At 31.3% G+C, this 19391-nt stretch overlaps 5 protein-coding genes across 11 annotated transcripts; 3 read left to right on the top strand and 2 right to left on the bottom strand.

The window, feature by feature from the left end:
• Nucleotides 1–835: 835 nt before the first annotated feature.
• On the bottom strand, nt 836–5721 carry LOC100648184. Of its 3 annotated transcripts, XM_003400579.4 has the most exons (5): nt 5630–5721; nt 5128–5361; nt 3094–3335; nt 2491–2874; nt 836–1800 (listed from the first exon to the last, which is right to left on the bottom strand). In XM_003400579.4, the coding sequence occupies exons 3-5, from the start codon at nt 3331–3333 to the stop codon at nt 1045–1047; spliced, it is 1380 nt and encodes a 459-aa protein (XP_003400627.1). In that variant the 5' UTR covers nt 3334–3335; nt 5128–5361; nt 5630–5721; the 3' UTR covers nt 836–1044. The 3 variants fall into 3 exon arrangements, with proteins under 3 accessions (XP_003400627.1, XP_020722152.1, XP_020722151.1); XM_020866493.2 differs by lacking the exon at nt 5630–5721 and having other exon boundaries at nt 5128–5439; XM_020866492.2 differs by lacking the exons at nt 5128–5361; nt 5630–5721 and adding an exon at nt 3429–3874.
• Nucleotides 5722–5787: 66 nt separating this feature from the next.
• On the top strand, nt 5788–7212 carry LOC100647551 (thioredoxin domain-containing protein 15). 2 transcript variants are annotated; one of them, XM_012316192.3, is made up of 4 exons: nt 5788–6028; nt 6109–6311; nt 6386–6612; nt 6695–7212. In XM_012316192.3, the coding sequence occupies exons 1-4, from the start codon at nt 5983–5985 to the stop codon at nt 7047–7049; spliced, it is 831 nt and encodes a 276-aa protein (XP_012171582.1). In that variant the 5' UTR covers nt 5788–5982; the 3' UTR covers nt 7050–7212. The 2 variants fall into 2 exon arrangements, with proteins under 2 accessions (XP_012171582.1, XP_003400623.1); XM_003400575.4 differs by having other exon boundaries at nt 5789–6028; nt 6097–6311.
• A 391-nt stretch (nt 7213–7603) lies between these two features.
• LOC100646125 (zinc finger protein 135) lies at nt 7604–10875 on the top strand. Of its 2 annotated transcripts, none has more exons than XM_012316191.3 (7): nt 7604–8309; nt 8385–8487; nt 8571–8881; nt 8964–9332; nt 9418–9772; nt 9862–10169; nt 10249–10875. In XM_012316191.3, the coding sequence occupies exons 1-7, from the start codon at nt 8049–8051 to the stop codon at nt 10798–10800; spliced, it is 2259 nt and encodes a 752-aa protein (XP_012171581.1). In that variant the 5' UTR covers nt 7604–8048; the 3' UTR covers nt 10801–10875. The 2 variants fall into 2 exon arrangements, with proteins under 2 accessions (XP_012171581.1, XP_003400612.1); XM_003400564.4 differs by having other exon boundaries at nt 8559–8881.
• Nucleotides 10876–11326: 451 nt separating this feature from the next.
• Nucleotides 11327–13936, top strand: LOC105666468 (tachykinin-like peptides receptor 86C). Of its 2 annotated transcripts, none has more exons than XM_020866603.2 (5): nt 11327–12236; nt 12314–12723; nt 12800–13025; nt 13110–13312; nt 13447–13936. In XM_020866603.2, exons 1-5 carry the CDS (start codon nt 12138–12140, stop codon nt 13649–13651), a joined length of 1143 nt encoding a protein of 380 aa, XP_020722262.1. In that variant the 5' UTR covers nt 11327–12137; the 3' UTR covers nt 13652–13936. The 2 variants fall into 2 exon arrangements, with proteins under 2 accessions (XP_020722262.1, XP_020722261.1); XM_020866602.2 differs by having other exon boundaries at nt 11332–12236; nt 13384–13936.
• Nucleotides 13674–19386, bottom strand: LOC100646241 (tyrosine--tRNA ligase, cytoplasmic). 2 transcript variants are annotated; one of them, XM_048412047.1, is made up of 15 exons: nt 18950–19386; nt 18649–18873; nt 18397–18583; nt 18138–18272; nt 17865–18060; nt 17412–17513; nt 17188–17309; nt 17015–17102; nt 15671–16076; nt 15337–15599; nt 15045–15260; nt 14704–14895; nt 14358–14622; nt 14144–14285; nt 13674–14064 (listed from the first exon to the last, which is right to left on the bottom strand). In XM_048412047.1, exons 1-15 carry the CDS (start codon nt 19216–19218, stop codon nt 13951–13953), a joined length of 2922 nt encoding a protein of 973 aa, XP_048268004.1. In that variant the 5' UTR covers nt 19219–19386; the 3' UTR covers nt 13674–13950. The 2 variants fall into 2 exon arrangements, with proteins under 2 accessions (XP_048268004.1, XP_003400613.2); XM_003400565.4 differs by lacking the exons at nt 17015–17102; nt 17188–17309; nt 17412–17513; ... (3 more) ...; nt 18649–18873; nt 18950–19386 and adding an exon at nt 16459–16700 and having other exon boundaries at nt 15671–16057.
• Between the last annotated feature and the right edge of the window lie 5 nt (nt 19387–19391).

Below are 19391 nucleotides of genomic sequence, written 5' to 3'. Positions count from 1 at the left end.
ATACAGACAAAACAGACGATACAATAGTAGAAACAAAGAGCACAGCGCGCGACGAAAATGGACTGAAATGATGAAAGTGTGGAGTTCCTTCCAAAGATTTGTTTTATCTAATAATGTTGGGAAAATCTACCGTATATATTGTAATACCCAATATAATTGATAATTAGTCTTATGGATATTTATATAATATTAACAAAGGTCTACAAAAAAAAAGAAATAAAAAATACTAAGATATGTACTACTTACAACATATATCGCATCGAGAAGGAAACCATTAAGAATAATGTACAGTAATAAAATAAATATATAACATAGTGTTCTTTATTTTTATTATATAGCTAATATGCTATGACATATATCGTATTCGAAAATATTAAGGTTCGCTTTGAAAAACTGATATGCAGTAGTAAAGTAATAAATCGACCTAACCCCAATCTAGTTTCAATTAATCGAGGAGATTTGTTTAATTTAGTTTATTTTTCAGGCCCATTTTCTCTGTATTATTAATAATCGAAATAAATCACGATATTTAGCAGATCAATTAAACTATAAACTTATGCAATATTTACATAGGCAACTACCAATTTATTATTAGACAAAATAGGTTTTATCGAACAAAATGAAATTAAACTACAAAGCGACAAATATGCTTTATCCATTCTTGCCTTGCCATTTTATACTCTGGTTAATAATACATCTCATTACGAAATTGAGATTTAAATTAACTTCGAGAATTGTAGAGAAAGAAACGAAGGACCGATAAGGATCAAGGACAGTTACGATAATTTGTCATTTGCAATTGATCCTAAACGCATATATTAACCATAAAAAAGCGAACTTTGCAACTTGATTTATTTAAAAACAAAGAATTTTTTAATAAAATATTTATCATTTCACTTTTCTAGACATCAGCATTAAAGACTAGAAATTAACGTTATTACAACGACGATACTGATTTTTTGCTCGTGTTCCTACAATATCTATACAAATTTTCTAAAAATTGAATTACAACAAATTGGTACTAATCAATGAAAGAATGACGTATTATCCGTAACTGATAGTATATCCCATGGATATCATAAGTGTCTCTTTAATAGCAGGATGTAGCTGTTTCTCTATGTATCTGGTCAAAGCCTGGCTGGCACCGCGTAAAAACACATCTTCCATTTCTCTGGCGACGTGTTCTTTCGACTGCCAACTTCTACTATCGTTTTCTAAGTCAATTGGGAAAATATTATCCAACGTTTCATCGATATACAAATGTCTGGTTTCTTTCGGGGCATCGTTTTCACTTATCCGATAGCTATTTTCTCTTTTAACGTTCGCCTTTGATTCGCTGTTGTCGTCTAAATTTTTCGGGAGAATCTTCGTTATATTGTTCAAGTTGCTTTGCCTCGTTTGATATTGTTCGGTGCAATTGCCAGTTTCGTTGGTTTTCGACCGTTTACTGGTCAATGCTGTTGCGAAATCTTCAGGAGTAATTGTCTCCGTAGATCGTAATATCTTCATGGGATGACTGCTGGCTTCCTGACCACTTTCGAAAGATCCTGGAAAGCGGCGAACGCTCGAGGAACTTACGACAACGTCAGATTCGTCCAGGGCTCGCTTTTCTCTTGGTGGAGATTTAGTGAGCCAAATGTTTTTTCTCCATATTCCTAATTTCGTAAGAGGCGCGCTTACGATACGAGACTGGCGAGTTTCGTTTGGTATAACGATATCTACTTCTTTTGAAACACCCACAAATTGACGTGGTTCCGCTGCTTCATAATCATCGTGCAACGTTAGGGGCAGAAGCCCATACTGAAACAGATTAAATGTTTTATTCTTGATACAGCAGAGATTAAAAGTCAGTTAGAGGATAACTTATCAATACCTGAGCACTTACAATGGCTATAAAAAGTATTTACATATCATTGTATTTATTATAGCATTTATATGCTAAAGGGTTAATTAGGTCCAGAGTATATTAAATTCTGTATCATTTGGTAATACTTTTGTATAAGTACAGAACTTGGATATCACGAGGATAAAATGTAGAAGTTGATAAAAAAAACTCTCCAGTGGAAAATAAGGGGATGTACCCATAATTTTTGTAGCCACTGTATCATAGAAAACTTTTATGGATATATTGTACGTGTATTTTTGATATATTAGAAAATTTCATTCTCTCATTTTATCTGTGAAATGAGCCACCACTTTTACGATTATATTGGTAAAGTTTGTTGCTAATAATATTTCAAATTTTTTCCTATAACATAAATAATATATTCAGAAAAGATTTCTATAAGTGTTCGCGTGTCTTTTTGAGCTTCTATAGACCACAGATATTTACGCAGTCATAGTTTTATGAAAAAGATTAAAGAAATGGAACCTAAGCAACAATATGTTGTTACTTGTTATATGTAATCTCTATATTTTTGCACTTTTAAGTTTCTCATAAATACATCAATATCCGCAGTCTACTTGTTAGAAGCGAAATAAATGAATTACCTCGTCTCGAGGTGGATAAAATGGAGGCCACTTGTCTTGTCTTTTAATTTGCTTGTCTAAACGCGTAGGGCGACAACCGTAAGCGTAGATAGAAGCAAATCTGGGCTCTAAGAAGCTGGACTCCGTTCGAATGCGCATCTGTCCTCTACCACGAGCGATTGGACTTGTTAAAAAGTCAACACCTGCCCGTCTCAATCTTAGAGTCATCGTACAAGATTCAGCAGGTATAGGTGGCTGATGATCCCGTGGCATTAACGAAACTATCCCAGAGACGGATAAATCATTAAACATGACCCGAGTCTGCAGAGAATTGTTGCTAGGCTCGTAAATACATTTTTCGACCCTGGCCCATGGATTTCCGGTGTTTCTAGCACCTTGTGCCAACTAAACAGCAGAGAACTATGTTAAGAAGAAATTAATGTTTAGAATTCTTTTTTAATAATAAAGTTAAAATATAAGTTTCCCCCTTTAAAGCTTTTGACAAATCTCAACTATTCTGTGTGTATAATTTGATACAGAAAAAATTCAATTTTCCATCCGAGGCTTGTTTGAAGCTCTTATCTTTGATGTAAATTTGAATGCAATTCACGTAATAAATATTACCTTAACAGCAATCCGGGAGACTGACATCTCAAGTGGTACAGAACGGAGTTCTTGTTGATAAAACATTCCCGCTTCCTCCTCTTCAAGTCCTTTCCTTCTACTCGAGTCTTTGTGAAGTGCATCTAGGGCACGTTCCAATCTTCCACCACAGGCTTCCCAATTGCCGATGTTCGAACGAGCAGAACTGATCGATGAATATGTCAGTAGCAAGATCACTGATACCTTAAAGGCTGACACCATCTCTGTAAACGACAGAAGAAGTGAAGTAGCATGGTTATAAAATAATTTCCAACATTTATGCAACTACACATAATCACATAAATATCACTGCGTACGTTTCAATTTCAACGTGATAAGACTGCTACCGTAAATTGTAATAAGAAGAAAAAGATCTGCAGATTGCCGAAACATAAAATACTGAAGGTAAAAACTGATAAAAATCTAGCATTTAGACGAGGAGAAAAGTAGCCAGGTCATTGTCCTTTTTATGTTTCTGTGATAAAGACAACTGCAATGACACTTTCAAAGCTCATAAAAAGGCAAGAAGACGCATCTACGTGTGGTGGCATCATTAAAATATCTCAGTAGGTATATCCTGTAGAAACTCAGTGAATTCGAGCCGCTGAAACAGAGCATGAATGCGTCTTCCTTCCGTCTATTTCAGCGACAATCGAGTGAAACCAGGAAACACAATTTGGACGCGAACTGCCTCTATTGTATTCACCGATTATTATTAATTCTTCCGAGTAACTATCGAATTAGTCGCACTGATATTCCAAAACGCTACAATATATTCCAATCCTTTCCTTAATATCTAGTTAAAAAGAAATACCGTAAAATAAAAAAAAGATCTACGAAATTTTGTAAAATGTTATCAATTCTTGAAAATACAAGTTTCACAAAACTTGCAACTGAAAAATCTTACACAAATTCAATGCTATCAAACGCTTCTGTTGTAATATCTAATTTTTAAAAATGCTACAAAATAAAGCAATATCCGCAATATTTCTAATCCATAAAAATGCAATTTTCACTTTTGTCAAGTTCCAATTGGGAAATCTTATACAAAATCAATGCTATTTAGCGTTTCGTACAAAACACGTTGACTTCAGTCTTACAGGTTGTTAAATGGTGGACGATGTTATAACACGAAAAACAATACGATTTCCCAGCACAGATGCAACACGAGTTTCTCAATTTCCTAATTGACCGATATTGAAACGCTGTAGTGTACGTAGGCGTAGTGTTTCATTCGGGTACACGCAACCTTTTTACGGAATCTCAAGTACGAAATCTTATTGTTTAGACGGAACGTATGAATCTTGGTTGGCAAGGTGAATAAGGCCAGCACCACTATTTTTGTATGCTAATGCGCGATTCGATGTTGATTTCATCTGCTGGTGCTTTCACGCTCCGTTAACCGACACTCTAATGTCGATTTTGCAATTTTTTTGCCAGGGAGTATTCATATCTTCGTAGTATCATCTTTTCTACCTTAGTTACTGTGCCATAAGCTGTATATTTCTTTGACAAAACTTTGAAGAATCCACTTTAGAAAATACTATTATTGTAAATTCTAATTATCTATATGAATGATCAGTTCTAGAAAAAGAGAGAGAAAGATTAAAAAAAAAAAAAAAATAAAACAAACTTAGACAATTATTTTCATCCAGATTTGTTCTCAGATAAATTCTTTATATCAGACAAAATTGTTAAAGTATACAACGACGAATGTAATTTTTATTATCTGTAATTACTATATAATATTATATATAATATTATTGTATTAATTAACATAGGGATAATTATTAATTATTTCTGTAAAAATTATATATCGATAAATATCAAATGACATCGAGTAAGAGTAAAGTAAAGCATAAGGGAAAGTGCAAAAATTTTCTCTCTAATATAAAGTAAAAAAAGAAAGAAAGTATATACTTTGATTATTACCAGCAAAAAGTAGCAGCTAAAATAGTGCATGTCAAAGTAGTGAGAAGTATGAATTAAAATTTATACATATACGTATGTACTTACTGAAAACTCGATATTAAATGACGAAAAATTTCGTACAAATTTTCTGATTATTCCTTCAGGAGATGGGAGTACTCAGCTTGCACCTTTGGTGTAAGGCAGATCGAATAACAATGAAAGTGGCTAGATACGCGAGGCAACTCCTACTCTTAAGTCTTTCTTTCTTTCTTCTTCCGGTGGTGCGTGGAATACACTCGAAAGCAACGAGCTTGATCGCAGCATCGCGTGAGATTTATTCTGTAAATTAACGATTTCATAATTCACAAATGAATCAGTAATTATGGTATGGTAATCTTTAAATAAATAAGCATTTACACGCTTTAATATAATGTAAACAAATTCATATGTTAATGCAATGTAATATAGTAAATAAAAATATTAACATATATATATATAATTAAATTGAAATGTTACTCAAATTTTTTAAAAATTGAATTTCCGATTTTTTAAATCTACGGTTTGATATTGTATAATATCACATTCTGATTATAGATATCAAACTTACATTAATACAAAAGCATAAAAATAATTTCGGATTGTATTTCATACTTCACACTTCAAGTGATTATAGTGAAATTAATCGGGCGAATTATAGATAAATTGAAATTGAAGGATACGCGATCGATGCGACCTCAAACAGTCTATCGCGGTATCCCTCTATTTCTTAATTGAGAATGGAAATAAACATGATGCATCAACTTGCTTATTACGTGTGTGATAGTGCGAATTATGCTGCAATTACGAACATTCGTTAGATATCATGTGTTTATAGGAAAACGTCCAAGTTACTTGTGAATTGAATCACCTTCAAATTCCTAACAGAAACACACGAACAGTTTTCTAGGTTATGTACATAAAATGTTTTTTTCTCAAAGGAATTTGTGTTTACTTATTATAATTTTAGGTGAGATATTCATATATTTTATTGCACTTTCTATCATAATACAATTTCAATCTTCCCTATCTGCTTAGTTCATGTGATAGGTGTTTTCGCACGAATGGACAAATGCGAGATGCTAGAAGTAATTTCGTTCAAAAATTCTGATCGAGAACCTGAACCTGATACGGGGAACATCAAATATGAAGAAGAGAATAAAATTATCGAAGCGAACGTGACAATAAACAATTCAACTACTAATGTGACTAAAGTCAATTGCCTAACGGATAAAGTCTATGGACCAGTAGAAGTAACATAATAAAATATTTGAGAATGTTAAATTTAAAATGGAAGGGAATAAATTACAAGCATTAATTATTTCAGATTGTTAATGCAACCAGATTAATGAAATTATTAATCTTAGAACCTGGACCATCAAACAAAAGTAGAAATGATAAAGAAGGCAGACTTTTACCAGGAACTTGTGTAATAGTATTATTTTATGCTAGGTGGAGTATATTCAGTAGTCAAGCTGCACCCCACTTTAATGCATTACCACGTTCATTTCCACATATTAAGGCAGTGGCATTGGATGCAATTAAATACCAAAAGTAATAAGTACAATAAAGTAAAACAATTTATTTATATGATTAAAAGAAGTCTATAAACACTTTGCGTTTTCCATGTTTTTAGTTTTAATGCTCAATATGGAATTGTTGGAGTCCCAACATTAATGCTTGTTCACAATGGAAAACCTGTAGCAAAATTTAATTACACTGTTTATACATTGGAAGCTTTTGCAAGATTTATAACACAAATAACTAATTTACAACCAAATGGGTCATTATATGTTACATCTTTGGATTTTGCTGGCCCTGTTTCTAGTACACCTTCTAATGGGACGGATTATTGTCTAGTCCTTTCATGGATCTTTATTACTGCATGTGCTTTATACTTCACATCGCAAAGCAGATGGTGGCAACAGTTTGTAGAATTAATTCAAAATACATGGCGTGAAAGTAATGCTCAACACGAGCATACTGATTAGAATATAAAAAAGGACTATCTTATATTCCATACAAGAAATTATGTCATGAGATACAAACATAAGATCTTATTATTAATTCGCATGATATTCTATGCATTATAAATGTTAAAAGAATGTAAATATATTTCGATAAATAAGTAAAATGTACGTTATTTAAAAAAAACACGTAATTAACAATTCTTTTACCTTCCTTCAGTATTCATAAAATTATCTATGCTACAAATTTTGGATTTTGCACATGAGTAATATACATTACGATCAATTTATATACTATAATAAAAATATTGCAAAACTTAATTTTTAGTGATAATAGAAATTATAAAATAAGCTACGGGAAGTTTCGTAATTGTGAAGTTCAAACGGAACACACCGCGCGCCTTTTGTCAATTGAGCATCTAATTTATTTGCAACAGTTTTCAATTGTTTTAACACATGTCTGCAATTGCAAATGGTCTGACATTCTCAAAATAGGAAATACAACGATATTATGATAATTCGTGTTACAGTGAGACAATTATTATGTTGTATATAATAAAGCTTGAATTTGACTTCGATAGTTCTATACCGAAACTCGCATGTAATGGCCGACTTCGCGATTCACTTATCACATCCCTAACTTCATGATTGTTGTGTGCGGCATTTGTTTGCGCTGAAGTTCGTCTCTAATGAGTTTTGTTATCGCTGTTATTATATGAAAGAGATGCTGTTTATTTTTATGTAATATAATTGATCATACTTGAGTAAACATCCTATGGGAAATCAAGTCTCCTGAAGAAACATCATGACATTATTCTGTATCTGGACACAATTAAGAGATTTTACTGATTTTTGTGATTCATCGTCAGGTTAGGTTCTTAACGAGAAGCCGGCTTTATTTTTTAATTAAGGATAGGGATAGGCGAACGGAAAAAGAACCAGTTAAGTTTGTAAAAGGAGTAGAGGGTCAGGTTAAGGTCAACAAAGACCCTCTACGAAGTCTGCAGTAAAACGATAAAAATAATGGGCTCGTTGAATCTCATTTGCCCGATGTGCTGCGGTGAAACGTTTAACAATCCACAGTCATTAAAGTATCATCTATTAAGCATGACAGACAACCTATACTGTCCTAGTTGTTCGCAGCGATCTGACTCAGTAATGGCACTCATTCAACATTTGGATCGATGTGGACAAAGTGTTGAATCAGAGGCATCATCTGAATCAAAGTACGAGCCAAAGGAAGAAACTCAACAAGAGTCTCAACCAGACACAGAAGTGCTAATGGTTGGCACCAAATAAAACTTTTTTTATAACTATATGTATTTTAATTAATAATTTGCTTAATAATTTTAATTTTAGGACACAAATGTCGAAGGAATAGATCAAAGTTTTCTAGCAACTGTAAATGATAGTGGAATTATGATAGTTGGAGGACCACAAACTATACAAGTTGATGAAAATGGTGTGTAGAAATTTTAATTTAATCTATGTTAATTATATTTATTTGATTATTGTTTCTAATAAAAATATCAGGAGATATTAAAGTCGTAGAAAAGATAGAAACTGAGGAGACACAAATGGAGCAAAATTCTCTGGAATTTAAGATTACAGAAAAAGTTCCTAATATCACAAGCAAAGCAGAAGAGAAATCTTTATCCCAGGATCAACTAGTAACAATTTCAACCACTTCAGAGACAGATGATAAAAACAGAAATAAAAATGTAATTACTATTTTACCTGATGGATCAGAACTTTTAGATGGAGAAACTGGCGCTCTGATAAATATGGATCATATAAATGATGTAGGTGAATTAGATGAAGATGGACTTCTTCATGTTAAACAAGAACTTTGTGAGGTATAAACAAGGAAGGCATTATTTATTATCATGTATACAAATGAATAAATTGTATAATAGAGAGAATATTTAATTATTATAGATAGAGCCAGAAGCAGTTTATAGTTGTACTAGTTGTGATATGAGCTTTAATTCTGTTGTGGAACATATAAAACAATTTCATGATGGACAAGAAGTATTACTTGAAATAGCTGATCAGTTAGATGATATACCTACAGTACCTGCAACTAACACCTTACATTCAGAATCAGGAAATGCAATCAATACTAGACAAAGACAGAGTATGAATACTCTGCGCACAGAAGAGTGCGTAGACAGTGAAGGAAGATTATATACAAGAAAAGTAGTACAAATAGAAAGATTCTGGGATAGAACTCCAGCACAAACATCACTTCAATCTACTAAAGCACCAATGATTGAAAAGTTCTTTTCCAATGTAGAAGGAGTGAAAGTATGACAAACATCTATTTCTTTTCATATTATAAAAAAAATTTTATATTTTTTGGTGTGTATATATATATATATATTGATTATAGGTACGAGAAAAAAGATTAGCTACAACACCAATGAGAATGTATAGATGTAATCAGTGCCTTCAGCAGTTCTCCAAATTAGGAAACTTCCGAGTGCATGCATGTCTTCATGGCAATAATCGTTGCGATAGTTGTGACCAAACTTTCGCAACACCGAAAGCATTACAACTACATGCAAAGGTACACGAAGGTGAACCTGATCCAAATCAAAAAACTTTCATATGCGAAACTTGTGGTACAGAATTTTGTTCGCACAAAAGCTTGCGCTTGCATTCTCGAATGCACGCGCCGGTCAGAGCAAGGCACGTTGATGCACCTGAAGGAACACCTAGTGCAACATTTACGTGTCCCGAGTGTGGTAATATTTTGAATATTTAGTTTAAGGATATGATTGGTTTTTTCATCTTAAAACACATTTGCATTTAGTCAACTGTTAATTTTTCATAGGTAAAACGTTAGCGGAATCATACAAAGAAGCACACATGGCATTACATTCTGGTGACTCTGTAACTTGTACTGTATGCAATAGAAAATTCGATTCTGCTGATAGCTTAGCAATGCATGCCGCAGTACATACAGAACTAAGCCAACCACATTCGCCAACACCACCTACTACTGAAACAGCTACAACTGCCGAACCCGCAGAAAGTCAAAAGCCTTATCAGTGTCAACATTGTGGTCGAAGATTTACAAGACCTCACGAGAAAGTGAAACACGAACGTATTCATACTGGAGAAAAGCCACATGCGTGTGAAGTAAGCATAGTATAAATAATATAATTAAGATGTTGTGATTTCTATTATAGTACTATACAAATACTTTATTATTTCTTAGGTTTGTGGTAAAACTTTTCGTGTTTCTTATTGTCTGACTTTACACATGAGAACTCACACTGGTGTTAGACCATATGGATGCCAACATTGTGGTAAAAGATTTAAAGCTTCTTCTGTGTACAATCATCATTTACTTACACACGGGGAAGAACGTGCTTACACGTGCCCTTATTGCCCAAAAACTTTCAAAACACGTGTTCAATTAGCAGGACACAAAAACAGCCACACTAAACCATTTCGATGTACTGAGTGTTCCCGTCCATTTGCTTCCTTGTACGCTGCACGTGCTCATATACAAACCCACAAAAAAGACAATAATCTAAAATTCAGTTGTTATATTTGTGGTGCATCCTATGGTAGAGCATTTGCATTGAAAGATCATTTGAAACAACATGGTCAAGATGTGATAGCTCCACCGGAGCCAGTAAGAGAAGAAGAAATCCACGAAGGAGAAGATTTTTTACTTGCAGAAGAAGAGGTTGAGGATGATGAACTAGTTATTCCGTCACCGTTACCCGTTGCGCAATCATCAGAAGCTGATGACACAGAATGAGACTATGAAAACTAGTCAGATGTTTGTTACAAAAATTGTAGTTTAACATTGTTCAATATAGCAAAAAAAGGATAATGACGGATAAATACCTATTTTCTGTAGTGTTCAAAGAATATCAGCAAAATTTGTATTCATGCATTGAATATTATAAAATTTTAATTTTTATGAACAAATGACATTCTAATATGAACTGCTGCTGTGACTAAATATGGTAGTATTCATTTGTAAATAACATGCTATGAATTTGTATATCCCTTGATGGTATTGTGTGGATAGAACTTGTTAAATACGAATAACGATTGTATGAGAGACTAGTTTTATTATGCCTGTTTAATATATTAAAGTAAAAAAAATTATATTATTTAATTTATGATATATTTTAACAATTCAGTTCCATTATTAGTTGTGTTCAATACTTCATACCTTTCTTAATTTTTATTTTCATTGTTATTTATTAGCTATATAAGAAAACATATAATAAAAAGGTTAAAAAATATTACTTTATTTTAACTATAAAAGAATAAAAATCTAATGAGAGAGAGAAAGAGAAGATCAAAGATTAATTTTAGAATTAATTTAAGTTCTAATGATGTTAAAATTTGTAACAAGAAATATAAATGTATTTGTAAAAATATCTTATGTAAAGATTAATAATTTCAATTACTTTTATTCTTTTACTATCGAAAATTAAGTAAAATTATTTGCACAATTAAATTGTACTAGCCTACTTTTATGTATTTTTTCTATAAAAAAGTTATGAATCGTAACGTTTATCACGATAATTCTAGATATGACTGACTAGAAAATAATTTATCAAATACAAACTATATAGAAAGTATAATAAGAAATATATAATACAATGTTCTTCATTATATTATATATTGTTATGTAATTACATAAAATGTTGTACGAGATATCTTTATTTAAGTGTGCCAAATTTATATGCTTGTAAATAAGCAAAAAGATGAACTAATTTATATACATAAAAAATCTATCATGCATCATTATAGAGATATTTATATAAAATTCGCGTGTACTTATATGTACATCTTCGCAAACAAATAAAATACGATTATAAATCGAAATATGAATCAGCCGATAAATAGTCATTATTTTTCATAAAAAGAAAATATTCTTTTAAATATTAGAATTTATCGGAAATTAGTCTGAACCTACATGACATATTTTGGATCTTACTAAAGAGCTAAATAAACAAGCTTGCTCTTAATGTTAATGTACCATCTGTTGCATTTAGATTAAACTCTTGGAATTATGATTAAACCCTCAGTACCTTATTAGAATTCATATAGTTCTTATAGCTTAGTATATTAAATGATATGGATTTTTTGCATCTGTTGAATAAGACTTGGATATTAGACATACAGTGGAATTATCATATGAAGAATATCTGCGAGTTTATAACTACCAAGTCGGAAGTATGATTTTGTGTTTAAAAAATCATCCTGTTATTATATTCACTATCAGTGTAATTGATAAATATATAAATTCTTAGTGGGAAAATGTCGACACTAGTAAGCATACGTTTCCTTCAGAAATTTGGGAAATACGACCTACATTGGAATTAATCGGAAAAATCATCAGTGTTTTACCAATTATCATCATTGGGTCCTTAGCTAACGGTGGATTAATCTATGTGGTGCTCAAAGAAAGATCATTACGCACTACGACAAATCTCTTGATTGTGAACATGTGTATCGCAGACTTTGGTACGTGTTTGATTTGTCCGTGGATGTTTCTTTGCATTGATCTGTTCCAAAATTATATTTTGGGAGATATTGGCTGTCGAACGGATGGGGCATTAGTGCATGCTTTAACATTAGTTGCAGTTTTTAACTTGAGTGCAATCAGTTATGATCGCGTTTCGGCTATTGTTCTTAATTGCTCGGGAAAATTATCAAGAAGGTGATAAAACGAAGTACTAATAATATCAGAAACTTATACGAGAAATTATATACATTTTTATATTTCTTTATTGAAGGATGATGCATATTTTACTTTTCTCTACTTGGATTTGTGGAATATCTGTCGCTATCCCTTTAATCTATTTTCGACATTACTACGAAAGACAATGGAAAAACTATTTAGAAACGTATTGTACTGAAGACACTGTGCTTGTCTACCCCTATTGGCATATCTTCGCCAGTTTAAGTGTTTGGGCACCATTGGCTATTATGGCAATATGTTATTCAGCCATTCTTATAAAAGTATTTAAATAATAAATATTTAATCTTCCTTACATGTAATATAAAAATATAGATAAAACTCCATATTTTATTTTCAATTTCTAGTTAGATCGCTATGAATCACAAGCTCTGAGAAGTAAGTATCCTATTGTAGTAAAATATAAAAGAAGAGTAGCACGAGTACTGGCATTAATAGTTCTAGCATTCATTGTATGCCGTGTACCATTTACTGTGTTAATAATTCAAAGGGCACAGTTATTGGAAGAAACGCCTAAAACAGGACAAGCAGAATCTATGTACCCATTATGGTAATTATTTTAAAATCATTTCATTAATAAAATATTCCTTCATTGCAGCATATATGTATAAATTTTTATAGGTATATTAGTAGATATTTAATACTGCTTAATGCAGCAATAAATCCTTTATTATATGGTTGTAGTAGTAGTTCACTAAGAAAGGAATTAGCATTGTGCCCAGCTACATCTTGGTTAATCCACAAGAAGAAAGAACGAAAATCGAAATCGTGCAATGTTTCACAATTAAAGGCACAGAATTTCCATGATCTAAGACCACGATCTCCTTGTGTACGAACGAATTATAATGACAGAGATACAATACCGAATATTTCATCAACTACTATATAAGTAAATTTAGAAACCGATCTACTTTAATTTCGATATGCCTTATATATTTTATTGAGAAATATAACAAGGATATAATGAGCAGCATCTAATATATCAAATACCTTACATGGATGCACTTTTTATCTATTTTTGTGTTGCATACTTACATTTCAAAAATATAAAATAGTAATGCAAACAGTTAAACGAAGTAAAAATGGCAGTTTTAAATATAAAGCACTTCTCGATCCAATCGAGATTCAATCTATTTTTGCACAAATAAAAAATAAAAATGCATGTATACCTAGACATCTGAAGTATTATTATTTAATCGCTACATTTTTAAGACTGTCAGCTGTAAGTTTTCCACCACTGGCAGTAAGTAAAACGTTTCCACTCCAAGATGCCTCTCCACTACCATTTACTACAAGATCAACCTGTATAGAGAATTAAATTCTGGTAATTTAAAAATATATAATCCTTTTTACTTTATTAAATAAAAAATAATAAACGTACCTGTAATTTTTCCCACACTTTTTTCTTTGGATTAAGTACATCGTCTGGCGATCCATCTTCGTATCCATCAACAATGATTTTTTCACCTGGTTTACTATCAAGTGGAGGTCTCAGTGGTTCAACTCGCCTTACTGGTTCATCCCTACATATTAAATTATGATTAGAGAAATTATTTATGTAATAAAAGAAATTTATTGATTCAACTGAAACATACACAGAAGCACATAAAACCATTCCATGAGATTGAACACCTCTTAAATTTGCTGGTTTCAAGTTTGCAAGGATAACTACCATTCTGTTTTGCATCTCTTCTATGGGTACATAATTTACAAGTCCACTGATTATTGTACGAGGTCCACTAGCTTCTCCAATATCAATTTTTTCTATATAAAGTGAATCAGCATCAGGATGTTTTGATACTTCAACTATTTTTCCAACTCTGATGTCTAACCGGGCTGGTGTTAATTCCTCTACCACTTCTAGATGTTTGATATAAATATTATAATATTATATAAATTTATAATTTGTTTAATGTTCATATTTCATATAAAAAGTATTACTTGGTTTTTGTGGAGGATATGCTTTACTCAACAAACTTTTTAATTTTGGATCTGCTTCAAATTCTTTCCTAATTGGATCTAAAAGTCTATTAATATAAACCTCAACCGCACTTTTCAAATCTCCAGGATGTATTTCTTCTTTAGCAAAGGCATTCTCTAGATCCTCAAATGTATCAAATGATATATCTCCACCTAAAAACAATACAATTTATATTACAAAAAATTTACTAAAAATTCCAAGAATAATAAAAGTGACACAAACCAAATTCAGCTGTCCTTAATAAAATTTATATTACAAAAAATTTACTAAAAATTCCAAGAATAATAAAAGTGACACAAACCAAATTCAGCTGTCCTTTGTATATTAAAGGTTTCTCCTTCTTTTAATAAAGGGTATATTACATGTTTAGCAAATGAAAGAACTCCATTGTCATTCACATTACCAGGTTCACAAAATGCTTTTTTTAATTTCTTTTTAATAGCTGCAGCATTATCTAACAAATCAATCTTTGAATCTTCTTCAGAAGAAGACATTTTTGATCCTGCCAAGCCAGGGACTAAAATATAATTTTATATATTGCATACAGTAATCTTAAAGTTGTTATATTTAATGGCTTTATATAGCATACATACTCATTGGATTCATTAAATGGATACGCTTTTCATATCCAAGCAATGGCAAATATTTTTCTGAGAAGGTGAAGATCTTTCTTTGATCTAACCCACCAAATTGAGCATCAACTTCCAAATAATGTTCATCTAAAGCTTGCAAACCTGGATACAACAATCCAGAGAGCAAAGGGTTTGCAACTTGTTTAACTACTTCAGCACCTGCTTTTTTTGCATCATGCTCAGTTACAACAGAACTTAAACGATACACATCTAATGTATATTCCCTATAATATATTTGATTAATAAAAAAGGATTAATATAGTATGATCATAGCAAATTATATATGATTACTTACTTAGATAACTGATAATCTGTTCCCTTAACAAACTTCAACTTTTCCAGAGGTACATCTATAGACCTAAGCATAGCTTTGATTATTATTTCATAATATTGAGTACGAAGTTCTAAAAGTTCCCATGGTGCTTTCATGTTATCCAAATACGCATGAAGATCAGCAAATAATACAGTAACCTCTGCACCAGATTTTAAGAAATCTGCTATTTTAGATATTGGTGTAAAGTAGCCAATGTGAGGTTTACCAGTTGTAGCAGTACCCCAATAAAGCTTCAAATCTCGTTGTTTCAGAATACTTTTAAGTTTCTCATCACCGAGCCACTCAGCTAAGTTTCTGGTGATGAGTTCATACTTCTCCTCCCATTTTAATTCGACCATGTTTGTTGCTCTAAATAAAATACGAAATTAAAATATTAAAATTATAACATAATTTAAAATAACACTGCCAACAACATTAATAACAATTAAGTGAAACAACACACGTGTTTGGCCACGTGTACAGCACGTCAAATTCTTAGATTTAACCTCGTAATATTTTATTACAAGTTTAATTTCAATAATATTGATTTTATTTCGACATTACATAATCAGACATAATCATTACAAAATCAGATATTATTAAGTAAAGTACAACAAACTAATAACAACAGTATAACCTGATAGTGATAGATAATTGTAATTACTTATTTTACAACTATTCGGAATGAATTAATTAAAAATAAAAATTAAGAAATAATTCATCTACTTATTGTAACCTATATGTTTTAATATTACAATTAAATTAATTACATCGCGTAACTTCTGCTAGAGTACCAAAATTTCGCGACTTGCAAAACTGGAAAGAGCTGATAAGTCGAACGCATGTAACTGAATGTGAATGCGATTGACACTGACACTCGACATATGTACAAGAAGTAGGTTGTACCCTACTCTTCAATATGTGTATAATATATAGGCAAGTGCAACTTATAAATTCGCGATAATGTTAGATCATTTATTTCTTTTTAATATTGAAATGACATTAAATGTAATACAATAAACAGCAAAAATATATAAATATTTAAACGATTAATCTAATATTTCAATTTTCTTTATTGTCATTTCCTCTCAATATTATTATCCTAATTATTAACCTAAATTTTTATATCTTCTTTCTCCTGACTAGTTTCATTGCTTTGTTTTAGCGTACTTGGTTCCAAACTAACATTTTTACTACTAATACCTAATTTAGTAATGAATTCATATCTTTCCTTAGCAACCTTTTCCAATCTCTTATAAAAAGTTGATGTTACAGTAAACATACGTTTGAAATCACGGCGATCTAAGCGCAGTAAATCACATACTTCTAACGCAATTGCACTTTCTAATCTTCTTCGATCGGGATATATTAAAGCTGCTTCACCGAAATAACCTCCATCCTTCTCGTGACATATCTTATGAAAAAAATTAACAGTTGTATCTGTCATATGGAAGAAAAACGATTTTTCATAATCTATGTCAATACTGAATTTTATATACTTCTTTTCCATTGAATGTAATAAGAGCAACGGTTCCACTGACTATAAAGAACATACAGTCACCGTCAGTTTTACTTTTATATATGATATCTTCGTTGAGATAAATAATCGGTTTTAAAATTCCTATAAAGATTATTATAATCATAAAAGAAAACCAAACAACTTTCAAAATAAACGCACAAATAAAAAAACATATATATGTACATATTTTTTTCTATATTTTACCCATTAAATTTCCAATAATGCCGCGTGGTAAAGAATGTAAAATGGTCGCTATATCTACTAATCCGCGGCTACCGTGGATCATGATTTCTTGATTCAAATGATCTAAATATGAAAATGCAAATAGCAAATGAAATACAAGCTATATACAAACTATAATACAAGATATATGTATGTATATTAACTTGATAAAGTTCGGGATATAGCATTCTCTTTAAAATAACTGCCCTGAAAACGATACTCATAATAAGCAATAAGCTTTTTCTTAAGATTCTCTGGAAGTTTCTTTTCGTGAATATATTCTTTCACTTGATGCATAATTCGTTGATATTTTAATTCTGGTTCTGCAGCTGATTGAACTAATTGTAAAACTATGACTGTTATAACATGAAAAAAGATTAGATATTTGTTCTCAATGCATAATTAAAAATTAATTATGTTAAAAAAAAGGATTACCCATAAAATATATTGTACATCCTTTTCCAAACAACAATAAGATACAACGTATTATTGTATCCGATTTACCCAAGGAATGGAACTCTATGAAACTTGATGCAAAGAAATTGCTCATACCTATGTGATAATATGTCAGATAAATATCAAAGTCGGATTTCTTATACAATCCGGTAGTAATCAGAAACATATCTGAATTCTGTAATAGATTGTAATTCTACGATAAATCAATCATTGAAAAGTTAAAGTAAGCTTAAAATAAAAATGAATTTATACCTCTTTAGTAACGCCAGTTATATGTGCAATAATAAATGGAAAGATGTGTGTTATACAGCTACACCAATGAAATATTAACAGTACCAAAAGCGCTAACCAGATGGACTTCTCTTCAGCGTGAGAAATTGCAAAATTCTGAAAAATATTTCTTTTTATGTATAAACATAATAATTAGATAACACACACACACACACACACACACACACATCTTTTGTTTCTCTTGTGCAAAGTTTTGTTCACTCTTATGACTATTTCTTACTGCAATAATTTGTCGCACGTAAAAACGCAATGTATAAATACGTGCAATTTTTATAAGCGGCAAAATTTCAGGAATTAGTAAAATAGAATTTGAATTGGACCCAGGAGGTAAAATACGATCTTTATAAAACCAAATGTATGGAACCGACGATATAAAATCGATAAAAAAATATCCTTTCACGTAATGCCTATATAAAAACAATAGTTTTAGTATTTCGTTAATTATAATAAAAAAAGAATCTTAATGGATTACCGGATTATTAAAACTGGATCTAGAAAAATTTCATGGCCATCTTGTGATTTGAAACCTGTTATAAAATTAAATACAATATCAAATATGCAGATAATGTATGCAGGATGCACTGGATCCCAACTTTCTGGACTAGAACTTTTAGCTACTCTTTGAAACGCCAAAATGTATGGCACCATAATGAACATGTACAGGTATATAAATGTCATTAGAAGGTCCCAATAATATCTACACAAATATAAATACACGTTACGATTGCATTTCATCGCAATTTTAAGAAAACTGTTTGAAAAATTGAAATTACCTTAAGTCACTACAGGGGTGTATTACCCACCATGTTAAAGAACGTCCATGTCTTCTCTTTTCAAAAGCAATCGCAGCTAGACTGCGTAAGAAATTTCGTGTTAACGGATGATCCACAGAAACAAGAAAAATTTTCTGAAAGCTTCGTTTCCAGCGGGTATAAAATCTTGCATTTGGCGGTAATTTAGGTAAATTACTGTCGGATGTTTTTGGTAGTTCACAGATATGGATGTCTAACAATCTCTTTGGTACTCCTCGTTTAATCTTCATTTCATAATCCTTTTAATAAAGTAACGCGTAGTGCAATGATATAATATGATTTCTACAACTTTAATGTATCTTTATAGAGAAGTTACTTTCAAATCCAAATGCAGACAAAAGATAATAGCTTACTTCTGTCTCTTTTTTTTTAATAAAAGAAATTGAAATATAAAAAAAGTTAA

Source organism: Bombus terrestris, chromosome 14, assembly GCF_910591885.1.
Source record: "Bombus terrestris chromosome 14, iyBomTerr1.2, whole genome shotgun sequence".
Lineage (NCBI taxonomy): Eukaryota > Metazoa > Arthropoda > Insecta > Hymenoptera > Apidae > Bombus > Bombus terrestris.
Note: the sequence above shows the minus strand (reverse complement) of the source record. Positions and strands in the feature narration are given on the sequence as shown.

What these genes read in the sequence shown, in the direction of transcription:
- LOC100647551 (XM_003400575.4), top strand. Translation starts at nt 5,983, where the DNA reads ATGTTTTTTTCTCAAAGGAATTTGTGTTTACTTATTATAATTTTAG. An exon ending in TTTACTTATTATAATTTTAG is followed by an intron (nt 6,029 to 6,096) that starts GTGAGATATTCA and finishes CTATCTGCTTAG; the next exon opens with TTCATGTGATAGGTGTTTTC. An exon ending in AAGTCTATGGACCAGTAGAA is followed by an intron (nt 6,312 to 6,385) that starts GTAACATAATAA and finishes TAATTATTTCAG; the next exon opens with ATTGTTAATGCAACCAGATT.
- LOC105666468 (XM_020866602.2), top strand. Translation starts at nt 12,138, where the DNA reads ATGGATTTTTTGCATCTGTTGAATAAGACTTGGATATTAGACATACAG. An exon ending in TTATAACTACCAAGTCGGAA is followed by an intron (nt 12,237 to 12,313) that starts GTATGATTTTGT and finishes ATAAATTCTTAG; the next exon opens with TGGGAAAATGTCGACACTAG. An exon ending in GAATCTATGTACCCATTATG is followed by an intron (nt 13,313 to 13,383) that starts GTAATTATTTTA and finishes AAATTTTTATAG; the next exon opens with GTATATTAGTAGATATTTAA.
- LOC100646125 (XM_003400564.4), top strand. Translation starts at nt 8,049, where the DNA reads ATGGGCTCGTTGAATCTCATTTGCCCGATGTGCTGCGGTGAAACGTTT. An exon ending in TATACAAGTTGATGAAAATG is followed by an intron (nt 8,488 to 8,558) that starts GTGTGTAGAAAT and finishes TAAAAATATCAG; the next exon opens with GAGATATTAAAGTCGTAGAA. An exon ending in ATTTACGTGTCCCGAGTGTG is followed by an intron (nt 9,773 to 9,861) that starts GTAATATTTTGA and finishes AATTTTTCATAG; the next exon opens with GTAAAACGTTAGCGGAATCA.
- LOC100646241 (XM_048412047.1), bottom strand. Translation starts at nt 19,218, where the DNA reads ATGAAGATTAAACGAGGAGTACCAAAGAGATTGTTAGACATCCATATC. An exon ending in CATTATTGGAAATTTAATGG is followed by an intron (nt 17,310 to 17,411) that starts GTAAAATATAGA and finishes TAATCTTTATAG; the next exon opens with GAATTTTAAAACCGATTATT. An exon ending in TTACATTCAATGGAAAAGAA is followed by an intron (nt 17,103 to 17,187) that starts GTATATAAAATT and finishes TTTTTTCATAAG; the next exon opens with ATATGTCACGAGAAGGATGG.
- LOC100648184 (XM_020866492.2), bottom strand. Translation starts at nt 3,504, where the DNA reads ATGTTTCGGCAATCTGCAGATCTTTTTCTTCTTATTACAATTTACGGT. An exon ending in TCTCCCGGATTGCTGTTAAG is followed by an intron (nt 2,875 to 3,093) that starts GTAATATTTATT and finishes TCTGCTGTTTAG; the next exon opens with TTGGCACAAGGTGCTAGAAA. An exon ending in TTTATCCACCTCGAGACGAG is followed by an intron (nt 1,801 to 2,490) that starts GTAATTCATTTA and finishes AATCTGTTTCAG; the next exon opens with TATGGGCTTCTGCCCCTAAC.